Below are 24,162 nucleotides of genomic sequence, written 5' to 3' on the forward strand. Positions count from 1 at the left end.
GCTAAAATAACTGAGCGCTTTTATTATACTAATGAACTCAAAAAAAAAAGCTCTGCTGACATCACTGTGACATCATCAGTTTATTTTCCAGATGTGATTAAAAAGCCTTTCCAAAGACAGGGGGAGGGGGGTCACTGTTCATAACACCATGTGCTATTTTTACAAGCTGAGTGATGCCTTCATGATGACTGACTAATGTGTAAACTCACTGGACTGTACCTTCAAAGATTCATTGTTTCCAGCTAACCCCATGACTGCTGTGGCCACCCTCTGTTAGCCCTGACCTCAGAGCCTGTAAGAATTCATCCCGACTGTCACTGCTGCCGACGTCATGAGTTTGAATCCCTGAGAAACAATCTTTTCTTTTAATTAGAAATCCTATTCTACTCTATTCTTTTCTACTCCCCAAAGACACCCCAGGGCCTGCCAGAAGAGCGTGTGGGTCATGGATTACAGTTGGATAGCATTAAAGGGAATTATCTCCTAATGACTCATTTAATTCAAACAACAAAGGGCGGGCTTAGCTGACATGATTAGATTGAATAAAGGAGATTTCTGGCAACGCAGTCGATGCTGTCACTTACACAATTCAAGCTCTCAATAGTTACCCTGGTATTATGATTGAAACACTGTCATGGATGGAGGCATGGCTTTTTACAGTATTAGAGGAAAGTGTAAGTACACAAGTATAGCAAACATACTGAAAAGTACATCTGAAGAGAAGGGTGTGTGTGTTAATGTGCTGCCCGTGCAGTAAACGGACTGGGACTTGTAGAGTTTACTGAGCACCTTCTGCTATGAGCGACACTCACAGTGCTTTTATTCTGTACCTCTAAGCACTTTATCTAACATCCACACACACTCTGATGGATGCATTGAGGGTAATTCAGGATTCAGTGTCGCCATGCAGAGACAGGGATCAAAGCTTCCGATTGGTAGAGGACCTCCTGTACTTCCTGTGCCACGACTTCAGTAAGGTTGGCTTGAACCACCAAGTCAGCCTCAGCCATGCTTCCTGCTTAGATAACAGCATGCTAATGCATCCAGACCAGAGTCTACAAGAAAAATAAACAGTTCGTCCACTGTGGGCCGCTTCATTTGGCCCAGTCAGTTTAGATCACTATAAAGTTCTAGTGCTAATTACATAGCAGCAGCTGACAGAGGGTTTCATCCACAGAGTAGTGCTTTACACATTTGCTACCTGCTTCACACCAGGTAGGAGACACAAATCCCTTTGAGTGTGGGTGTTTGCATCTAGTGCAAACGCTCTGCTACATCCAACATGTGGAGCTGTGTGAATAAGGGAGCAGACGAAAGTAGCAATAATAGAGGACTTCAGTCACAGCAGCAACACAGACGTCCCTTATGTTATTGTATGTCACAGGTGGAGTACCTTGAATGCTCATTGTGTGCAGAAAAGGTCATATAAATATACATGGGCCTGTCCTTAACTGCACTGATGCATAAAAGGGCAAATCAGGAGTTCAGTCAGTACAATAACAGCATCGCCGTCATCTATTTAAACCTCACATTCATCAGCGTTTTCACCGTACTATTTGTCCTAAGGTAGCAATATATTTATTATCTCCAGCTGTGTTACTATATTTCGCTGCATATCTTTACTAATATGTCAAAACCAGCCATTCCAATATAGTTAATTTCAGTTAGGAGATGCAAATCCCATAAGTAGCTATGATTAGAGGATTTCATTTATGTCACCAACACAGACTGTACTTTTAGTTTGAAGTCTTGTGTGTGATAGGTGGAGTACCTCAAATGGTCATTGTGTGCAGAAAAGGTCATGTAAATATGCACAGACTGTCCTTATCTGCAGCGATGCATAAATGTGAACAATAACAGTATCACCATGGGCTATTCAAGCCTCTAAAAGACAAACACCGAGTCTTTTCCCTGAATAGTGGTTGTGGAGCCGAAGCTCTGAATGGGATTGAACGATGAAACGGATTTTAAATGCGTCACATTCTGGCAGGCCTGAAAACACAAACCACAGACGTGACCTACATATCTTCTAGGACACCTGTGATGGACAAATAGTGCCTCAGCTTCCTGCTGCTTCCTGTTATTTTGCATCCACGTTCCTGTGCTCACACTGCTGTATACATATTGTTTGCATGTTACATGGTGACCAGCACAACCTCTGCGGAGCAGAGTGAGAGCAATCTGGGATGTTTTCTCGCTGCGAATCAGGATAAGGAAATGCATCATATAAACAGAGGTCCTCACAAAAATAGAACTGCAGGCGTGTGTGTGCATGTGTGTGTGTGCATGTGTGCATGCATATTGGAGCTCTCCTCCTCAGGGAGCGCTGGTGTCTGGCAGCATTTGGTCCCCTGATGGTTTTTGCTGCTCCACCTCCGCTGGCTTTGTTTGTGTGTGTTATCGTCTGTGTGTCTCTTTAATGGCTCTGTATGTTTTTAATGAGCATGTGCTTATGCAGCTGTATCCCCTCAGTACAGCTACCTTTACCACCAACCCACTGCTGTATTCGTAAGAGCCGCTGTAGATGTGAAACTATGCAGAAAGCGTCATTCATGCCTTTGATGGCTGATTTGTAAAAATGAGTCAACCTGCTATTCATCCTGCACAGACCCATATTGCTCACTCACATCCCCTAAAGAGATTACACGCTGACCCACTGACCCACTGCCTGAGAGTGGAAAAACATGGTGATGGTGGGTGGGAGGTAGATTTGATTAGAGCGGAGAGAGCTGATAGCGAAGGTGGAGGAGAGTGTACGTTCACACAGGATGGATGCTGGAGGAGGAGTCCGCACAGTAGAGCGTGGCTCAATGAGCTGTTCTCTGATCAAAGGGGGACCTCCTCCTCCTCCTCCTGGTGCTGTTCCCTAAAGGCTCCTCACCCCTCACCCTTCAGTGCAGTCCCACCCCCTCAAATTAAACCTAACCAGGCCTGAGCATCAGTAATGCAATGAAGGTTTTTGACACTTCACGCCCTGACAGTGCCACACACACACACACACACACACAAAATCCAAGCTTCTAGCAGCTGGTGTTTCCATGGTAACACTGCTGGGGTGCACAAGATGTGGGTGGAGACAGCGGCCATTTCGCACACAGCCTCTCCTCCCTCTCTCTCCCCCTCCTGGCAGAGAGAGAGCGAGCCAACCCAGCTCCGCCTGCAGCCTCACACTTCACCCACAAACCGCTGCACCCATTCCTGGGATCTGGGTCATATTCTGAGTGACTCATTTTTTCAGCAGAATCAGTCAGCAGCTGGAGGAGGAGGAGAGGAGGTTGTGGGGCGGATTAGATAGGGTGGTGTATGTTTGTTTTGCTATGTTGGGTGTTCCTCTGGGATCTGCAAATCTGACAGGGGTGTGCGGGGGGGGGGGGGGGGGGGGGATTAGAGGGCTTCTCTGGAGGCTCCAACATTACATTACCACCCAAAATGTGCATTTGTGTGTGTGAGTGAGCAGTTGCCCTTTCCTCTGTGCTAGAATAAATGTTTCAACACAACGGCTCCATTCAGGAGACAGAAAAAAAAGTGTGTGTGTCTGTGTGTGCGCAACAAGTGGAGCTGCTGTGGTCAGAAACTGGCAAGAGACTAAAAATGAAGCTATGATTACATGAGAAACGAGCAGGGGAAGAAAAGACTGGGATTTCCAGAATTATCCAGGTTGAACTTGGAAAATGTCGTCTTCTTGAGGATATAATAAATAAATCATTTTGCAAGAACAAAAGAATTTAGCCTGAGAAAGTCTTGGGCTTCAAAGTAAGCTTTAAATGTTGAGTAAAATGCACAGACTTTCTCCTTATGTGTGTTAACAACCCTGCCCCCCCCAGTCTGGCACATTCATTGTCCTGATCTGTCCTCTGCGGTTGAAGAAAGTAGTGAAGAAAGAGAGAAAATATGTGAAGCTTTTGGATAGTTTTCTCCTTTTATCTCCAAAACCTGTTTACCTTCACATAAAGCATGTGAAATGAGACCATCAAAGTGCAAGATGGATTTAATATTTCACATGTTGAAATATTAATAAAAAAAAAAAAAAAAAAAGCAAACTAAGATGGCAAGAACAGCCACCCCTACGAGTTCTGCTGGAGATTTCACCCTGTTTTTCCTTCCCACAGCCACAAAGTGCTTGTTCATAGCTGATCATCCGACTGTTGGGGTTTTCTCTGTATTACTGTAGTCTTTATGTTACAATATAAAACTTTTTCGAGGCAACTGTTGGTATGATTTGATGCTATATAAATAACTGAATTGAGATGAAAAGAATCAAATATTTGCAAATATTTTTAAAGTCTGGAACCTGTAAAGATCCCACTTTGACATGTCTCTACTGGAACCATTTTGTGCTGCTGTTTGTAGGTCTTTGCAGCATCAAGGTAGCCTTCAGCAAGTGACACAAATGCTATTGCATTGTGATCTTAGCAGTTTTAAATCCCCAGTTTTCCTAAAGAAGCACTTTGATAGGACACTGCTTCAGGAACATGCAGGCTGCTTCTAACAATCCATTTGCGGCGTCTGACTGAATCCGTTATAAAGTGCAGCTCTCAGATCCGGATCCAATCAGCAGCTACAATATCAAAAAACTGACCCAGTTATTTTTGAGTGCCCACACCTCCACCACGCTTCAGATCAGGAGTACTTTTCCAGGCCTCCCATCATTCTTGAAGTTTATCTTAATTCTTAATCTTAATTTGTCCATGAATGTCTTTCTTGGACTGATCAGACTGCTTAAATCTTGCACCTACCTTTTTGTGATACCTCTGGTTTGCATCCAATAGTGTTTTCCTAGTTTGAGGTTTTCACATTGTTTTTCTTAACCATGGAAATAATTCTGTCATCATGCACTCTTTTGTAGTCTTTCAGGCTTTTTGGAGTTTTTGATTTTAATAGGCTTGCGTTGCTCCATAAGCAGATTTTCTTTTTGAAAATATAGGAAAATATTAAAAATGTCTGCAATTCCACAGCAGTAATGCAATATTTACATTAAACCCCTCAGACTAAAGTTTAAAGCCTCCATTTGATCATACTTGACTGCTTCTTTTTCACAGAAACTAGTAACTGACCAGGTATCTAGGTGAGCTGCGTGATCAATGTAATCAGAGCTTTGAGCACTACTACTGCAGCAGATGTGCACTTTTTTTTTTTATTAAAAATACATGCAGTTCAAAAAACAAACAAACAAACAAACAAACAAACAAACAAACAAACAAACAAAAAAAACAGTTCTGGAGAGGAGGTCACTGAGGACACCAGGGTTTTGTCTGAAACTTGCCAGGAAATGAGAAAAAAATACCATTGAGCCATGTAGCGTTCCAAATCCCAGTTTTATTGGTCGTTGGATTTTAGGTGAACCAATGGCACGAGAGAGAGAGAGAGAGAGAGATTAATCCACAAATATCAAAGAAAATTATACAAAATAATACAAAAGGAAGTTCCAGTTATACAAAGCAAAGATGTGGACTCTTTTTTTCTAATTTGTCTACTGCCCGAAAACTCAAGAGTAAGGCACAGTCATTACCACATGTTTACCCTTCCACATCCGTTTGTCTAAGCCCATGTCTTGGTTACCTTGGAGAAGCTGGTTTCTCCGAGGACAACTGCTCCTTTTATTCACTCGAGATTCTCAACCATTCATGCCAAAAAATAAAAAAAAATAAAAACCTTCAGAAAGTTGGACGTGGGCTAAGCAGTGATTGGTTTTCCATACTGACCTTCAGATCAGAGGAATGCTGGATGATGATGGGTGGAAGAGCCCAATAATTCAGGTGGGGGCGGGGGTGCACGTGCCAAGATCATCTTTGCTGGATCGTTAAAAAAAAAAGAAAAGAAAAAAAGCAGCAGATAGAAACTTTCTGCTTCTGTTAGTATGAATGCAGACTGCTGAAGGGTGGAGAATCGAAGAGGAGGTGGAGGAGGACCCGTGGGTGCAGCGTGCTACATGACTGCATTACAGACCACTTGTAATCAAACGCGAAACCAAACTACTTCTTTCCTCCTTTTAAAACAAGTCTCTACTGAACTTTCACCAACAGTTCAGACATAAGAAAAAAAATCCAACGCAAACAGAAATGGAGACGTCGCTGTAAATGTGGTCACGACGCTGCTCGGACCGAAAAGAAGCAGCAGATTTAGGGAATGGGGAATGGGTGTAGAGGTGGACAGGCAGTAGGAAAACCGTCCCCAGACGGTGTGCGAGATGCTCGACGGGACGTTGTTAGTAGCACCAGGTTCCAGTTTTTGTCGGTTCCAGTATCAAAGGTTTGGTCTACATGTAAAGGCTGAGGCGTGCGCCAAGTCGAGGGAATCGAAAAAGCAGCTTTCAAAGAGTTTATAAATCATTTTACTCCAGTTTTTATTTTTTAGGACTACCTACTGTACACTTACCCATGATAATGTCTGTGCCTCGGACATGGAAAAAGAAATGAATCCAACTGTGTTTCACAGACTTTTTTCCTCCCCCATTACACATACCACACGTGGCCCATCATTTTTAATGCTTCACTTAGTTTCTTTACACTATTCTTGTGACAATAGCATTAGCGATCAACTTCCTACTTCCCATCGTTTGGTCTAGGAAATCAGACTTCCTGCCAAACCAATGAGGAAACCGCTAGAGGAACTACACGGGAAACTGTTTGGACATTTCCTACACTTGAGATGAAAAACGGGCGAGACTGAACCCTTCGATCAGAACATCTTCAACATCTTTATCATCAGCAGATCCACTCCAGTTGTATCACAGTCATCACAGGCGCACGAGGCCCGCTCATGAGAGAGAAAAGGAAATTAAAAAAAAAAAAAGAAAACAGCCTGGCGAGAAAACCAGTTTCTACAAGAGCCAACCATCAGAGAAACAGACCTCCTCCTTCCTATCTTACAGCCACCTGACAGGACACAGCGATGAGGTTTGAGTCTGTTTTCAGAGATCAGATCAAGTAGAAAAAGGACTCTACCAGATCAGCTCAGACACCATAAATACTGCCACCGTGTGCCGCTCACACAAACAATAGAGACGAGTGGAAAGACGAGGGGGTTCACTCAGAGAGGAGGGGGCTCTTTAAACGTGGCTCTGCTCTGCTCTGGGGGGTAGAAACAGCCCAATCGTAAGGCGAGGACGGAGTGAGTGGCGGAGGATGGGGGGGTGGGGATGGGTCGAGCAGCAAACCAGATTGGAGCAGAAGAAAAGTGCACAGCCCCGTGGTAACTATGGCAACAGATAAAGGTCGGCACTGCAGAGCAGAGCTGGAAAAAAGAGAGGAAGGATAAAAAGGAAAGGAAAAAGGAGCGTCTCCTTCTTTCCTTCTTCTAGCCTTCCTGTTCTCTCTGTGCAGTTCATCAACATATAAAGTTATAAGTACAGGATATACTGAGGAGCAAGAGGGGAGGGAGGAGGGGAGGGGAGGGGGGGGGTGAGGACACCATATATGTGTGGACGGGTGGTGTCGTTGAGCCGCCGCCGTGCTCTCGTTTCCCTCCTCCGGCATCACGGCGGCAGGCGACCACATCCCCGTTCGCCGCGGGTTTTCCCCCTCCGCTTCCCCCTCAGTACTCCCACAGCGTGGCGGTCTCAAGGTCGTCGGCGTTGGCCTTCAGCACGCCGGCGTGGTCGCCGCGCAGGTATTTCCCGTCGGCGGCGTGGCAGATGGCCAGCTTGTTGTAGTCGCAGAACTCAAAGAGGAAGTCGACGGGCGTGTCGCTGCTGCTCACCACCGACTGCTCGTTCCCCACCATCCAGTATTTACCTGTAGAGTCTGCAGGAAGAGTGGAGAGGAGGCACAGGGGAGGAGGAAAAGTGAGGATTAAAAATGATAATCATGGGGAAGAAACAAAAGATTGAAATCCTTTTTTGGCACAGACACCTTGTGAGTCCATAGTGAAAATCTAAATCTCTTGGAGAATAAATGATTAAACCCCCCGTGTCTGTGTCTCTCCACATACTGACGTTATAGCATCAGCTTGCTGACTGTTTAAGGTTGCTACAAATGAAAGTTTCCATTAATGTGAGTCCTCCTCTGCAGGACCCAGTTGTGTCGAAAACAGACCTTGCAGGCTGTACGCTCCATCTCTGAACTCCAGAGTAAAGTAGTCATAGGAGGAGCGATTGGAGTCCAGCGTCCCGGTCACCTTCCTGCAACCGATGAAGCCGTGCTCCCCGCGCAGCACGATGATCGGGCGGTTGATCAGCTTCATGATGAACTCCTCAGACTCACCTGAAAAAGACAACAGATGTGTCAGAGCAATGTGCGGTCTTCACATCAGCACATTGTGCTTCTTTGTTTTGCTGGAATGCTGCTTATGATTAAAAATGCTGACTCTTTGTTCTCATTAAAAAATAAAGTATGTGATGCAACTCATGTCAGAAATCTGTGTCAGCGAGTGCTCAAGCTGCCAAAGCCTCCTGAAAGAGAAACTGCAGCACAAAGCAAAAACCCGTCAGCTTTGATCCGCCAATACTGGAGACCAACGCCTGATCTATAAGTGGAGCATCTTGTGATCCGCTTGCTGACTTGTAGTTTCTGTCAGCCTAAATTCTGTGCAAAAGCTTGGCATTTCCTTTTTTAGAACCTCTGTGCCACCGACTAATGTGAGGAAAAAGGTGTTTGCAGAGTGTTGATCTGCCTATTAAATGCTAATGTTACAGGCAGCCAGTTAGCACAAAGACTTTCATCATGTGCTTGTAGCCAAAGTTAATAAACACTTATTAATAAAAACTTATCTGGCCAAGCGTTACATGTATAAAAATTCAGTGTAATGTCAATGTAAGGACATCAATGTAACACAAATCAACCAAACTACTTGACAATATGTGGCATCAGTGTATGAGGAAAATCTGCAGCTGTTAGCTAGCCGGTTAGCTAGCTGGTTAGCACTGACATCAAATCTGTCTACAACTACAAAAAGACTGTTAGGAGAAGCTGTTATTTCAACATTGGCTTCTTATATCTGACCATTTTCACAGGGAAGATCTTTTGTTTAAAACTATGAATCATTCAAGAATGAAGAAAAGGCACCCAACACAAGCAATTTTAAATTGCACCTTTAGGCACTTTGTTGCTAGCAGCCGATTGCAAAAAAAACCAAAAAGAACACATTTGTTTCACTTTTTTTTTTTTTTCTTCCCCCGCATAGAGCTCTTAGGTGAAAGGCCTGACACACGACCTGAGAGATGCATCCAGAACTTCACCTGACCCATCTACTGTTCACTGATGCTTCACGAGAAATGATCTCAGTAGAAAGGTGACTGTCAAGAAGTCATTCTTACTGACAAACGGGGAGAAAAGGCTGTAATAGGTATACCAAACTATACAAGAACTGGACTGAAAATCTGTGTCAATGCGCTTTGCAGTGATCCCCAACACACTGTCAATGGGATAAAAGCATATCTGCATATCTCGATAGAAAAAACACAATGTTACACTGTCAGTCATGGATTGGCCTCCCCAGAACCCAAACCTCAACACCACTGAAGCAGTGTGGGATCATCTTAACAAAGAACAGAGCAAAAGCCAGTCAACATCCAGAGAGGAGCTTTGAATGTCCTTCAAGAAGCCTGGAGAACTGTTCTATACCTGCGCAAGAGAGTTCAGACTGTGTTGGAGACTAAAGGGGATCATACCAAATATTGACTTTCAGTCTTGTATAAACTCAGTTTTTGCAGTACTAGAAGAGCTTAAAATATTCAGTGTTTGAAGGTAACATTAAAAAAACAACAACAAAAAAAAAAAACCACCTTCATAATGTCAGCATAACCTGTATTTTCTAAAATGCCAATATAATGTGTTGGGCAATGGTTTCACTTTCCATGTTGTGGCTGATAAACAGCACATTCATGGCTGTGAGAGATATAAAGAGGTTTTTGTTTTTAGTCAGCAGGAAGCTTTTCACTCATTGCACAACACCGGCAACAAAAGCCAGCCCTTATTTATTTTTAGTGTCACACACACTCTTGCTTGCTCAGGAATTTTCCCATGATGTTTCCAATCAGCACCATTAATTCAATACATCGAGTAAGAACTTGGCAAAAAACGCAAACGAAAAGACTGCAACAGAGTTAAAAAGCATTAAACAGCTTACAAAACAGAACCCCTCCACTCTCAAGTGCACAACTGGAGCCACAATACTTCCACTGCACTGAAATTCCCCCCGTCACTGCAGAGGTGTAAATTGGTTAGCCCCCGTGCGTCTGTTTGCACGGCTGTATCAACACGTCGCACTAACCTGCACTGTCGATGGTGGCCGCCAACTGGCCGTTTTTCTTGGCGGCGACGTATTTCCCATTAGCAGCCCGGAACGTCAGCCTCTTCCCACGCCACTCAATGTCAAAGTAGCAATTAGCTGATCTGCAGAGACGGAGAGAAAATTAAAATGTAAGAGTTAAAGGAGTACCTAAAAAACCTTACACAGCAGTCAGATATGCAGTAATGCACTCGCAGGATTGTCAGCTAAAAAAACAAAACAAAAAACAAACACATCTTCACAGACTGAGACACCCAGCAGCTTTATCGCAGTGCAAGTGACTCTTGGGTAATTGGATAGGTAGGATCCGGGTAGAGGGATAAGCTTGAAGTCTTTGGTTAAGTGGAATCAAGTAGCTTACTAAATCCTTTCACTTGGGAGAGGATTTTTTAAGTTGATTTTGATTCTCTGAAGCTCAGAAACATTCTCAAAATGTTTTCAGCAGACCACAGCTGGTTTAAAAAAAAAAAAGAAAAAAAAAAAAAGCACTTTGGTGGTCTAATCTGTGAGAAGTAAACAGAGGGAAATCTCAAGAATGTGATTGAGGAATCTGGTGAAGTTCCTGCAGGCCCCCCTCAGTGTCGAGGATCTGCTCGGTCTTATCTTAAACAGAATGATCTGCTTCTGAGCTCCCTCATAGCGCATGCTTGTGACCAAGCTAATCAGTTTACTGCTGTCCTCTGCATCATTCCTGCACACGTGCAAACATGCAGCTCCTCCTGATCACCGCACATCGTCTCCTCAAGAAAGAGGCTTTAAAAGTAAAACTCTCTTAATACTGAAGCATGACATGTAAAATGACCAGACTCCCACTCCTGGATCTGTCTGGGGACTCACAGAGAAGTGACTCAAGAGCATAGGGTCAAAGGTCAGGGGTTAATAGCTAGCTCTCTGGTTGGACTGAACTACTGTACATTAAAGCAAATGACTCCACAGGTTAGGGTTGCACACAAATGCACTTCAACTCCCACAGCATGCCACAGCTATGAACATGCCATCAATCCCTCCCACACACAGGTCAAATTACGAGTGAGGACTAAACACCAGAAGCTATGACGGACCAGTTTGAGTTTTCCACAGTCAGCAGACACACACACACACGGACAATGAACGGACCTCACTGAAGCAGGTGTAGCTGTGATGATGTGTGCGATTCTTACTTAGTGGAGGCCGTGCACTGCAGGCCGCCGTTAGCCGTCAGGGTCCAGTATTTCCCAGCGGCAGTCCGGAATGCGCACTTCCTGTTTTCACGGCAGATCTCCATCTGGAATACCTCTTGGTCACTTTCTTCATCCTGATTGGCTGACAGGTCCATACCTGTGCGGGGTTAAAATGTTGGGGAGACCTTGTGAGGCTGATGAATATGAGAGGGATATGAATAACCACAGAAGATTCATCATTAACATTCAACACACACGCACGCACACACACGCGAGGCAGGTAACCGTATAGTAAGGACTTCTTCTGAAACTTCTATACAAACATTCTCCAAAAGCTTTTTCTTTGCAAGGATTATGAGGACATCAGCCCTGTCCTCATAATTCAATATGTCCGGACAGCGCTGCATGCACCCTTATACCCACCGAGGTATACACAGCCCACACGTTCACATCCGCTGGTCAGGATCAGACGTACCAAATGAACAACATCAGTCTGCTTAGATTAGTGAAGGATTTAACACAGCTGCACACAAACCCACACCCACCCACTCACATCTGTCCTGGTCTAGACAGACCCCACTACACTTCAAAGGATCAGGCGTCACAGTGGACGGTCACAGCACAGAGAGTTTGCTAGCCAGCGGTGACAACAGTCTCTGCGGGAATCTGAGAAGGCACAGCAGCACTGAAGCTAAATACTTACATCTACATCCCCAAATAATGATAAAATATTAACATGCTTCCATTTTTAGCATGAAAACATCATTACTCAACTAAAGTATAAGTTGTTGGTTTTGTAGGCATTTAGTATTTCAGAGATATTTTTTCCCCACTCTGCATGATGTCAGTGAGAACATATCCCTAATATGGTCATCTCAGGCATACAGAAGCTCCACCCACCTGCTGTTCAAACCTCCTGTTCATGAGGGGCAGCCAATCAGATATCAGAAGAAAACTGCAACAAGGCCCAGTGTAAGATAAAAGGATTATTTTGAACTGTGAATCATGCAAAGCTACTATAGCAGATTCCAAGAATACGAAACGAGAGTGATGGTGTCCCTTAAGGTGTACCAAAAGCAATGGGAACTATCTGAATAATTTGATTGGATATTTAATCGATGGCAGCTAGCTTTGACAAAACTTGTAGGCCAATTTAAAAAAAGAAAAAAGCTTTAGCTCTGAACATTTAAAATACATCACAGTTATAATTGTCATTTCCACGTCCTTCTTCCCCTGCTGTATATCTGTAGTCCAAAAAAACTACAAAAATCAGTGAGTCTGTGAGTGCATGTGTGTGTTTGTACAGATCAGCAGACCTCATTAAAATCAAATCAACCTTAGTCAGGCACTCAAGAGCAACAAAGAGGTAAACACATGAGTCAACTATAAGAGAGAAAACCCAGACGCACAAATACAATCTAAGCAGCACAAACCCCGCTATTGTATATGATGAAATCATACTGTGCACTGACCTATAGCCAGAGGGCTCACAAAAAAGAAAGAGAGAGCGAGAGAGCCTGTCTGCTATGTAAATGTGTGCAGAGCAAGAGGTGAGAGGGCGAATCAGGAGAAGACGAAGAAAAAAAAAAAGAAAAAAAAAGATGTTTGAAAAAAAAAAAAAAAACAGCCTCACAAGTGGCACAACACGTGTTTGTGAACACATTAAGAGGGGAATCTTTACCCCAACAGTAACTATTCTGCCAGCAGCACTCTGTAGTAACAGTATTCACACAGAGCCAGCGTTACATGAAGGTGTTCAACAGTTACTGGTCACGGACTGTGTCTGGCGCTCACTAAAAGTCAACTCGGGATTGAGTTTCTGCAGAAAAATGCAGAGATGCACACATGTGCACACACACAGATGATTAAGAAGGAAAATATAACCATAATGGGAACCACATGGTGGAGAGGAGGGGGTACAGAAGAAACAAGAATGTTCATTTAGAAGGGTTTGAAGAGGACAAGGAGAAAGAAAAATGGCAAAAAAAAGATCCGTGTCCTCCAAGATAGGACACGTCTTGAACTCTCCTCTAATGCTCGCTGCTTCCTGCTCAGCCAACGCAACTCTAGTAGCAAAGCAGAGCCCATGTATTACCGAGACTGTGGCTATGCGTGGATCAAACCATCTGCTGGTGGTTTTGACCCATGACGAGCTTTTGGCTGGTACTAGAGACGACTTTACAATGCAAATAGCAAATGTGCTAATTTTAAAAACACTACAAAAGACTCTTATGAAAGTCATTCAAAACCTCATTTTAATATGAGGTCTTTACTTTTGAAATTTTGACTTGTAAATGATAAGAGCACAAAGAAAAAAGCCCATCAAGCGTGAGTTATGTCATCTGGGTTGTGTTAACGTGAGCTGTTCATTCAAAGCAGTAGCATGGGCTCTGTTTTGATACAGTGTCGAGGCGGCTCTATGGAAAACAAGCAGTTTGATATCCAGCTCAGGAAGTTAGGGGTCAAACCAGACAACCAGGATAAGGCGAACAAATCAGTGTGGTAATTACTGAGCTTTAAAGAGCAGGTGGTAGGTGGACTTGTTACTGTGGACAGAGCCAAGCTAGCTGCTTACATCTGTTCAGTTCAAGCTAACCTGGTGCTAACCGCAGCTTCATACAAATGTGATGAATTACATATGAGACTCAAAGCACTCAAAGTCACTCAACAGAAATCTATTCAAAGGCAAAGTTGGTGGTTTTCTTGCGCCGTCCTCCAAAAGAACCAATCAAGAGCCAAACCTGGAAACCTGAGCCACTCATCAATGACACATGGAGCACAGGTGTGGTGGTGGCGGCCATATCTATTCATTAGTACGCACTTCCTCCTATCATTTTTCTTTGCTGGCTGTTTCCATATTATGAACTGGCATGGCTTTTTAAATCAGTGCTCTGGTGAAAAGAGCTAGATATGTTCATATGGTGAAAAATAACTTGCATGAAAATCCTTTAACTGCTTTCAAAGACTGCACACTCACTGGCCACTTGTTCAACTCCTTGTTATTGCAAATCTCTCAACAGTCAGCCACATAGCAGCAACTCAACACACCTAAGCAGGTAGATCTGTTCAAGACGACCTGCTGAAGTTCAAAGCGAGGATCAGAATGTGTAAGAAAGGTGATGCAAGTTACTTTTTATACATAGCATGGTTGTTGGTCCAAGTATTTCAGAAACTGCTAGTCTGTTGGGATTTTCCCACAGAACCATCGGTTTATAGAGGATGGTCTGAGAAGAAAAATAATTCTCTGGATAAAATACCTTGTTTATACCAGACAAGAATGGACAAGCTGTTTTATGCTGAGGAGAAGGTAATTCCAACAACCACTCGTTATAACCAAGCCATGCAGAAGAGCATCTCTGAATGTAAAACATCAAACCTTTGAGCAGTTCAGCTACAGCAGCAGAAGACCACAGTAGAAGAAAACCCATCGTACTGATGCTAAAACTCACACAAGATCATTAAAATTGGACAACAGGAGACTTGGAAAATGCTGCCTGGTCTGAGGAGTCTCAGTTTCTGCTGCAACATTAACATTAGAGACAGAATTTGGCATAAATAACATGAAAGTGTGGATCCATGCTGCCTTGTACCAGCAGTTCAGGCAGGGTAATGTTTTGGGAGATTTTTTCTTTCTGCTCATGAGGCGACCAGTGAAATTAGATTACAGCTTCAAAACGTATAACTGTGTAACCACGCATCTTATCTGACTGTCATCAGTCAAGAGGATAAGCATACTTCCCAAAATGGGGAATTTTTCAAACAAACAGTCTATTCAGTTGCACTCTGCCCAAGCAAAACAACTACTTCAGTCTAAAATAAAACAACCGCTGACACCAAATCATCACAAGGCTCGAATACATTCATTTCAGTGACCGATGACTTGGGGTAATATCAAGCATCACACACGTTTAAACTCAGTCTAAAAATATTGAATAAAAGGTCAGCAGGGTTCACTTTAGCTTCTGTTTTTCATTCTCAGTTCAATGTTTTTCATTTACTTCATTTTTGTACAAATCTAAGACGTCTGATTTTTACGTGCATGTATAATGTGCATTTTCACACAGACACTGAAAACCGGCACCGGCTAAAGTCTGGCGTGAGTTTGGAACTGTTAGTTTCAGCGGAAAAACAAACATGAATTTCACTATATGAAAATAAACCCGGAAACTAAGACGCAGTTTTGCATGCTGAGCTGATTTGAGTAAATGATTCTCTGAATATCTGATTTGAATAAACTTCAGTCAGCCTTGCAGATGGTGTCAGACACTTTCACACAGTCGGCTGCCTTGTCTTGAGTTATCACAAGGACATTAAAAAAAAAACTGCTATAAAAAATACCAGACTGACAGACAAAACAGTCACCCTGAAGGCCGTGCAGCCTCAGCCGTGAGGCCGAGGCTGCTACACAACCAGATCTGTCCACACTGATCAGTCTTGAAGCTCACAGGGTTATGAAGGAGGACAGAGAGGGTCTGCAATCATGTACACACACCAGCAAACCACACATGCCGATTCCTCCCAAACCTCATGCACACACTCTACTTAAACAACCCCTCCATCTTTCTGTCCACTCCACCCATCGCACTCAGCCTAATGGCGGCAGGCACAGATTGTCCTTAGTGAGCCAGCACCAGAGGCCTGCTGTGAACGCACGCGATTCTATCAAGCCTACTTTGTGTGTTTGTGTTTGTGTGGCTCCTATTGTTCACCAGGCCCTGACTGAGGAGGCGACCAGCTGGGGCACAAACAGGGAGCCAGATCATCAGCTTTTGTTCTGATCCAAACACACAGAGTGTAACCAGCCGGCCCACACTGACTGAAACACTGCTGCTTCAACTCAAAAAACAAAAACAACACACATGCATGCAGAGAAAAGGAGGTCAGGCATGTGAGAGACTATCGTGCCCGGGGATGCCCCAAATCTTTGGGCAAATTGATTCAAACTGTGTGTTCAGCTCGTCTCTACTGAAGTACAGTTGCGCTGTGAACTCAAGGACGGCGATGTGGAGACACACCCAGAGCACGGCAGGATGACATGCTGGAGACCAGCTGAACCCTAACCTATAATAAAGCGCAGACATCGAGGAGGAGAGGTTCCCCCCCTCGTGGGTATGCAGCTGACGCGAGGCCGATCCTCTGGCGCGCTCCCAGCACACAAACACGCAGAGGGCGTGCAAACATTAAAACGCCAGCGTGCCCACTCAGTCACAGCCAGCGAGCATTACCAAGGATGCATAAATTAAATGCTTCCCATCTTTTTTATCCTACTGGCCGACCTTGTTGCAGTCAGAGAAAGCAAATAGTCGCCCTTCACCCCGCGGGGATTATCGCACACCAGCCAAGGTCAGAGCTGCGCCTCTCACGTCTCATTTCCTGCTCGCGGGTGGGGATGAAGGAGGCAGAGAGGGTGTCAGGGCTGACTCGTGGCCAGACACAACATGGAGCCAGTGTTTCTGCTTCCTGAGTTTACCACACATTACACGGTTGGTTTCACCCTGACTAATGCGCAGACTTAAAAATTATTTATGAATTAGGAGATGAAGATTCTGTCAAATTAATGCAAAGCAACCACAGATGAATCTGTAATCCGTATAGATGACTTTATAGGGAGAAGCAACATTTAACAAGAGTGAGCTTTGTGAGGCTACAGAGATGTTTAGGCTGGCTACATTTAAAGCTCAGTTTGTTCGATCCACAGACTGTGCAAGTGTCTTTAGTCACACCTCATTTTCTGATATTTTGCTTCCAAGGAGCCGGATTTTCTTAAAATATGTCATCTTCAGGCTGTTTTTCGTTGCATCAGTTGCAATTGATCATTTTCAGAGGAATGGGGTTGTTTTTTTTGTTACTACTCACCGAATCATTCAAGAGATTTAAAAAAGACTCCCGGCTCTAGAGATAAACCAGCATAGTGTCTGCACATACTGGACAACTTAGTATAGAACCGGTTTTAAATAGTAAATTTGTTACTAGCAGCCCGTCAAAAAAAAGAGACAAAAACCCCCCCAAAAAAACATTAGCTCACATTTTGTTTACTTGAATCTCTGAAAATGCCAAAGATAAAGTTACGTCATTAAGAAATAAAGGTGAAAAAAAGAATCCAAAGACCTAACACGGGACCTGAGAGGCATGGATTGGCCTCCCCACCCCAAACCTCAACCTTGTTGAACATTATTGGATCATCTTGACAAAGAACGGAAGAAACAGCAGCCGAAACCCAAAGAAGAACTTTGAATGTCCTTAAAGAAGCCCTGAGAACTATTCCTGAAGATTACTTAAAGTAGTATATACTTATATACACAACTATACACATACAGTATATGATATTGCATGTTTCAACAAGCTGCTGCACTTCTTTCCCATTTTCCTAGCAAATTATAAAGAAATAAAGGGAGACTTAAGATGGTACACAGTACTGTAAGCTAACTGTTTCACAATGGGGGTTGGAGGTTTGGTTGAATCTAGTTGTTTTCATAGTCCTTTGGGTTTTATGGAGACAGCAGGAGCTTTGTCACCAAAAACCAAAGACCCCCCCCGAGTCACCTCACATTTGCCCCTCAGGGAATTGTTACTTACAAAGAGCAGTCAGCACTCGGTGGTCACAAAGCAACCACCGGTCGCCAACAGGATGTGACGGATTCTTATTGGTTTAGCTGACAAACCAGCACTCAGGCTTCACTCACACTTGCCCTACAGTTTAGAGGAAGAACAGGCCACTAAAGGGCCACCGAGCTGCAGGCTAACTGACTGATAATTGCGTCCGAGTCCATATGCGGGTCGTTAAACAGCCTCTCTGAGAATTTGTGACCAGAGACGAGAAGAGTGGATGTTATGAGCTGGAAACAAGCGGCAGCACTGAGTCAGTTTAAAAAGCAATTACAAATGCTGTGAGTTCAGATTAGTGAACAGCAGAAACTTTGGCACCGATGTGACATAAATGACTACTCTGTCCTCACAAGACTGATTTCAGCGACTTTGAATTGAATGAAGTTTGGGTTTTGTTTAAAGTCACACGATGACGGACATCAGACTTAACGTGAAGCAATATGAAATATTGGATTTATTAAAACACTGCTGGGCTGTAACAAAATAAATCACAGAAGGGAGTAAAGAGTCAGCTCCTCTCTTGTAAAAACATTTGCAACATTTGAGTTATTTGCAACATTTTAGATTAACGGAGGTCTCGTGATGAAGTGCAAACAAAAGCACTGATAACGTTTCTAATCCCATTCAGCTCAGAGTCTTTGGTAGGTGTGTTTGGATGAGCTGACTTAATACTATCAGCTGAAGCTGCATTCATAATATATTAACCATCTGCACCGTTGAGGTGTGCGGATGCAGATTCCCATGATGTAACCACAACAAATCAAACGTGCTAAACCTGAAACGAGCAGCTGAATCTTTTTCCTCCAGCGAGCTCCACTGTAACACGGCCAAAACTGAAAACGCACACAATGCAGACTATAATTTTATCTTAAAGTAGGGTTGCATGAGAAAGATTAAAAAAAAAAAAAAAAAAAGGAGAATTTCATGACTCAATAATCATGGCCGACTAATGAAAGGATGTCTAAACTAGATTTACCGCTTTTGAGCGTGAGAACTTGACAAACAGCAATTAAGTGCAAGTCACCAAATCAACAGTTTTGACTGGACAAAAGCAGCTTTCAGAGTGACCCGACTGAGCTGGCCCGAGCCAACCCCCCCAAAAAAAACCTAATGAAAGCCAGCCGATTTTAACCATCATCACGGCTTGGATCTGTCAGCCGAATAGCCGCTTTAGAATGGAGTGGAGGGGACTATAAGCAGCTGTTGATTTGAAAAAACATCTGGAGGCAGTTTAATTCCACTTGGCATTTAATCTGCATCACAATGATCCCGTTGTTTGCGGGCTGAATGTGGTTTTCCCCCTCTCAAGATTCGGATCTCCTGCTCATTACAAGTTGTAGCAGTCAGAAGGGACGACTTGGGTCGAGTCACCCATGAGCAAGGCATCATGGGTACATGTCTGATATGATTTCCAATATTTCAGCATAAAGCATCTAAAGACACGAGAAGCAGTCTGATAGCAGTGCTCCTTTCCCTGCACCGTTAAGTTAAAGCAACACACTTAAAAGTGACTCACACCACCTGTGACATCACTCGCTGGTTTGTAGACGATTTCTGGTCGTCGCCATCTTGGTTGTTTAAAACCAGCCATCGCAGGCAAGAGGTGGCTCCACAGAGTTCATGACGGGGGAGAGTGCACGCTAGCAAGCATGTGTGTAATAAAGGTAAAGACATTCTGAACCCAACACCTCTGTTTGACCTTTTTCTCACTGAGAAACATCGAGTGCAAGTAAATTTTTGTTTGTCTACAAGGTAACCATCAATGCAGATCCACCACGCTGCATCCAATACTCCATGTGTCACTCGACTCGTAAAGAGATGGATATGACAAACTGCAGTTTCCTCGATTACAAGCCACTTAGTATCAAAATTTGCTTAAACACATGCCATGTAAGCAGGATACTGCACCTTCCATAATAAACTGTGGTGGAGCAGCCAGCATTCAGATCAGTGTGATTGTTTTTGTGGTGGATTATTAAAGAGCAGTTCGTGCTCTCATTGCAGGGGCCCATCATTTTAATACCGCAACCTCCACCTTCAAAATGGACCACCATTTTGTGGGTTGGGACTGAGCTTAAAGGTGGACAAAAAAAAACATAAAGTAGCAACTCCTACTTTGTGAGTCGAGGATGAATGTCTCTGTGACAAGTAAACAAAGCAGGGAGACAGAGCAAACATGCCCGGGTGTGACAAAGATGAGAGGAAAATGAAAGGATAGACAGATCACACTTTATGAAAATAGAAGCTGTAGTTAAAAAACAAAACAAAAAAGCCACTAAACCACCAGTCTTCTCAGCAGACGCCAAATATTCAGAGCGATTCAGAGAGCATCAGTTATAAGTCGTTCATTACTTTCAGAGCCTCGCGGCCTCATGCAAATACTCAGAGATTACTGCGCTGGCTCACAGTGATATTTAGAGAATGATTCACACACTCTCGCTCTGATCTCAAATTTCTGCTGAGTTCATCATACTTTTTTTTTTTGTTTCGGATTAATGATGGGAAAAGAGATATTCAGGCACACATCAAGGCTGACAACTGTTCAGCATGCGGCATGCCATCGATGACGACTGGAGACACACAGCAGCCAAGCCTGAAGGCTTGGTATGAGTGGGGGAGGGGAGGGGGTGGCAAGGCAGGAGGAGGGGAAATATAGAAGAGGTGTTAAAAACAAAGGTTAGAACAATAAAGGAGACAGAGACTGGGAAAAAAGTAAGGAGGGGTGAGGAAAAAAGGAAGGAAGGAAGAAGGTGGAGGGAGAAGCTTGTGTCCTTGCCCAGTCATGCAGCCGAAAATCAGACATGCATGAAAACCATGAGCTCTCACTCAAACAGTAATGGAGGGAAGGGGGAGTAGATTGAAGAAAAACAAAAACTATTCCGTCTTATCGAAGCTAATAATCACATCAGCAGTGGATGCTGCTGTGCATCTCTCTTAATGAGACACAAAGGCTCCAGTTTCAGCTTTTCCATCCACATTCACTGGACAGCTGAGACTGTGGAGCTTTTTCTGCTGCACAGATGGTGAGGACTCTAGTGTTGCATTTTTAAATGCTCCTGGTCATATCGGTCAGAACCTCACCCGACCTAAATTAAGCAAGCTGTTTTGGTATAAAGACAAAAGTAGCAGTTGCCTACCAAGTTTTCAGTCATCTTCTCCCCTTTCTCTAACTGTGGAGCCATTCTGCTTCGGTGGCACGGTCAGCCTTCCAGTTTAAGACTGTTTTACATTTGAATGAAGGCACACGTGCACACGGTGCTCTGTGTGTAAGAGGCTGAGAACTCTGTGTACATGGTGGTGGTTTGTAAAGTTTACTGACCATAGACGATACAACAGTGCTTTTAATCCGCTCCAGCCTGAGGGGGTTGGGAATAGCGGGGGTGGGCGGGGTGGTGGTGGTGGTGGGGGGAGTCCACTGTATTAAAACCCTCGGCTAATGATGGCGTGGATTTCGTGCTGCGTTTTGTAGAGGTGGGCTGATCGATCCAAATATCGATACCAATGCTGGTATTGGTATCAGATGGATACAAGCGTGATAGAATCAATGGAAATCATTTACCCCAAACATGCACTATGAAAAACGCAAAAACAAACAAAAACCTAGTTTCAGAGTACATGAAAAGCTGAAAGGTGGAATGTAAAAATCAGTGATGCAGTGGTCATTAAAATGTGCTCAGAATTTACAAATTAGAGATTCCTCTCATAAATCATGACACACTGCTCTCCCCTACATAAGCTGCCATTATAGGTTAAAAGTATTGGTACTGGTATCAACAACACTGGCCCTGTATTTGCGTGGTATGGCACACCAGGAGTACTTTTTATGCAAGGAGGGTGATTTGGCCCAAAAGGCATTGTTTAAACATGTGTAAGTGCGCACAGGCCTCTGGTGTGGGACTAGAAGTCTAGGCCATGCTCTGTGTCCATCAATCAGTGTGTGTGTGTGTCCATCATTCAGTGAGTGTGTGTGTGTGTCCATCATTCAGTGTGTGTGTGTGTGTGTCCATCATTCAGTGTGTGTGTGTGTGTGTGTGTGTGTGTGTGTGTGTGTGTGTGTGTGTGTGTGTGTGTGTGTGTGCGCGCGCGCGCGCTGCAGGAGGGAGATGCAGTCTCAAAATTCCATCACGTTAACCCTTCCTCTACCAGACACTCTTCACACACACACACACACACACACACACACACTCAGAAGATCTGGACCGGACCACCACCACACCCACCTTGCCGGGTGGAGACGTTCCTCTCGTTGGCTGCGGTGAGCACGACCTGCGGGTGGCTCTGCTCCAGCACGAACATCTCGTCCTTGCCCACGCGCGCGCTCTTGCCGGACTTCATGGTACCGGAGGGCCCGGAGGGCGCGAGGTACCTGCCGCTGCAGTCCCTGAAGGCCACCTTACCGGAGCGGAACTCCAGCGTGTAGCCGGTGCTCTTGTCCGTCGTGGCGACCAGCGCGCCGTCGTTCCTCAGGAAGCGGTTGTCGGACGTCTGGAGGTGGTACCGCTGATCTCGGAACACGAGCGTGATCATGGAGTCCACTCCCCACGGGACATCCCGGTCGATAGCGATCTCGTCCACCTTGTCGCTCAGGTGCGCGTACCGCTTGCGCGTCACGCTGAAGATGTTCACCTGCGGGTGCATGGCGATGTGCACGCTCCATTTCTCCGCCACCGAGGCGGTCTGGGCGAAGCAGATGATCCGGTCCTCGGTGCCGCCCAGGTAGCGGCCGTGCTGCTCGGACTGCAGGGACCAGCGGCCGTCGTCGTGAGCGGTGATGACAAACCGGCATTCCGGACCCGGGGTCTCGCTGTCTCCGGTGACGTTCCCGTCCTTGTCGGCGGCGATGTACCGGCCCAGGTGTGACTTGAGGAAGAACACGTTCCCGCTGGAGTCATCGCCGCTCTGCTCCAGGGTCCAGATCTGCTTCTTCTTCATGGACGTGGCGGACGCGTTGATTTTGAAGCCGAAGGTCTCCGCCGTCAGGTATTTGTTCCCGCAGTTGATGAGACCGAACTGGATCTGCAGCATGTCGCTGGTTCCGTTCGTCGCTCCGTTAGTTGTCATTGTCGCTTCTGTGCGCTCGAGCCTCGGACCGGTTCTGTCCTGAGAGGGATGAGAGAAGAACGAGGAGGAGAGGGGAGGAGGAGCGGTTCTGCAAGTGAGCTCGCGGCTGAAAGGGTGGGATGCTGTGCAGCCTCGCGTGCTTCTCTTTGTTTGGGGGAGTCTGTGAGCGCGCGCCGCCGGTCCTCGGTGCTCTGCCTGTCTCAGCAGCGCGAGACCGCCGCCACAGCTGCAGCCTATATAACCATCAGTGACGTCGCACATCAAACCACGCCCTCCAGGATGACCAGCAATCTGGGAGCAGAGCTCGGTTGTCTCCTCTGCTCGAACCCTGTTGCTTTTATCCGTCTAGTTTAGGTATTTTCCCCTGTTTTCCCGCTTGTCATCAGAATTCCCTAGAAGTCTAATTGCGAACAGTGTGTGTTGGTACAAGCTCAAAACTCTTAAAATTGTCTTAAATGCTTAAAAAAAGCCCTCTATTTTAATATCTAGCGACTCGATTTCCACCCAAGCATTAAAATAATATAACTTTCTCTCGCTTTCAGACACATATGAGACCGGTTCAGCATTCAAATCACGAGGACCGTGTGCGTGTGTCCGCTCACAAAACAGCTCTATTCATGGGCCGAGCATGCACATCAGAGGGCTGGAAACAAAGAGGTCAAACAGATCACATTGGCATCTTCTCAGTCCATGTGCATGAGCGAGCACCCTCTCCCCCCCCCTCTCTCTCACACACACACACACACACACACACACAAAAGTACACAAAGCGTAGACTTTAAAACAAAACATACAAACAGATAACGGCCAACGCAGAAGTAGCTCATGGCTCAGTGAAATTTCAAGGGCAGTTGTTCCAAACATGACCCGTGCACGTCCATGGCACAGCGCCATGAGAGCGACAGCGCTGGAGTTTCCAATCTGGGTACAGAAAAAACACACAAATATTCTTTCCACCTGTATAACTATACAAAGTAAGATCAATCACAAGCTAGCTTTGCTACCTTTCCAGCTGGCGTCAATCATGATCAGAGATCTGTCATCGAGCTAACCCCCCCCCCCCCCCCAAAACAAAACAGGAGAACAACAAAAACTATTTCAGAAATAA

The 24,162-nt window shown here is 44.8% G+C and overlaps 1 protein-coding gene across 1 annotated transcript; it reads right to left on the minus strand.

The window, feature by feature from the left end:
* Positions 1–5,296: 5,296 nt before the first annotated feature.
* Positions 5,297–23,289, minus strand: fscn1a (fascin actin-bundling protein 1a). Its single transcript, XM_084926548.1, has 5 exons — positions 22,214–23,289; positions 11,388–11,544; positions 10,210–10,331; positions 8,034–8,201; positions 5,297–7,742 (listed from the first exon to the last, which is right to left on the minus strand). Exons 1-5 carry the CDS (start codon positions 23,052–23,054, stop codon positions 7,534–7,536), a joined length of 1,497 nt encoding a protein of 498 aa, XP_084782674.1. The 5' UTR covers positions 23,055–23,289; the 3' UTR covers positions 5,297–7,533.
* Between the last annotated feature and the right edge of the window lie 873 nt (positions 23,290–24,162).

Source organism: Perissodus microlepis, chromosome 4 (assembly GCF_051167445.1).
Source record: "Perissodus microlepis isolate ML-2025 ecotype Zambia chromosome 4, ASM5116744v1, whole genome shotgun sequence".
NCBI lineage: Eukaryota > Metazoa > Chordata > Actinopteri > Cichliformes > Cichlidae > Perissodus > Perissodus microlepis.

Excerpts from the sequence above, each read along its gene's own strand:
- fscn1a (XM_084926548.1), bottom strand. The coding sequence starts at position 23,054 with ATGACAACTAACGGAGCGACGAACGGAACCAGCGACATGCTGCAGATC. Across the intron at positions 10,332-11,387 it reads CAGTGCACGGCCTCCACTAA|ATCAGCTAATTGCTACTTTG; the intron begins GTAAGAATCGCA and ends CCGTCTCTGCAG. Across the intron at positions 8,202-10,209 it reads GGCCACCATCGACAGTGCAG|GTGAGTCTGAGGAGTTCATC; the intron begins GTTAGTGCGACG and ends TGTCTTTTTCAG.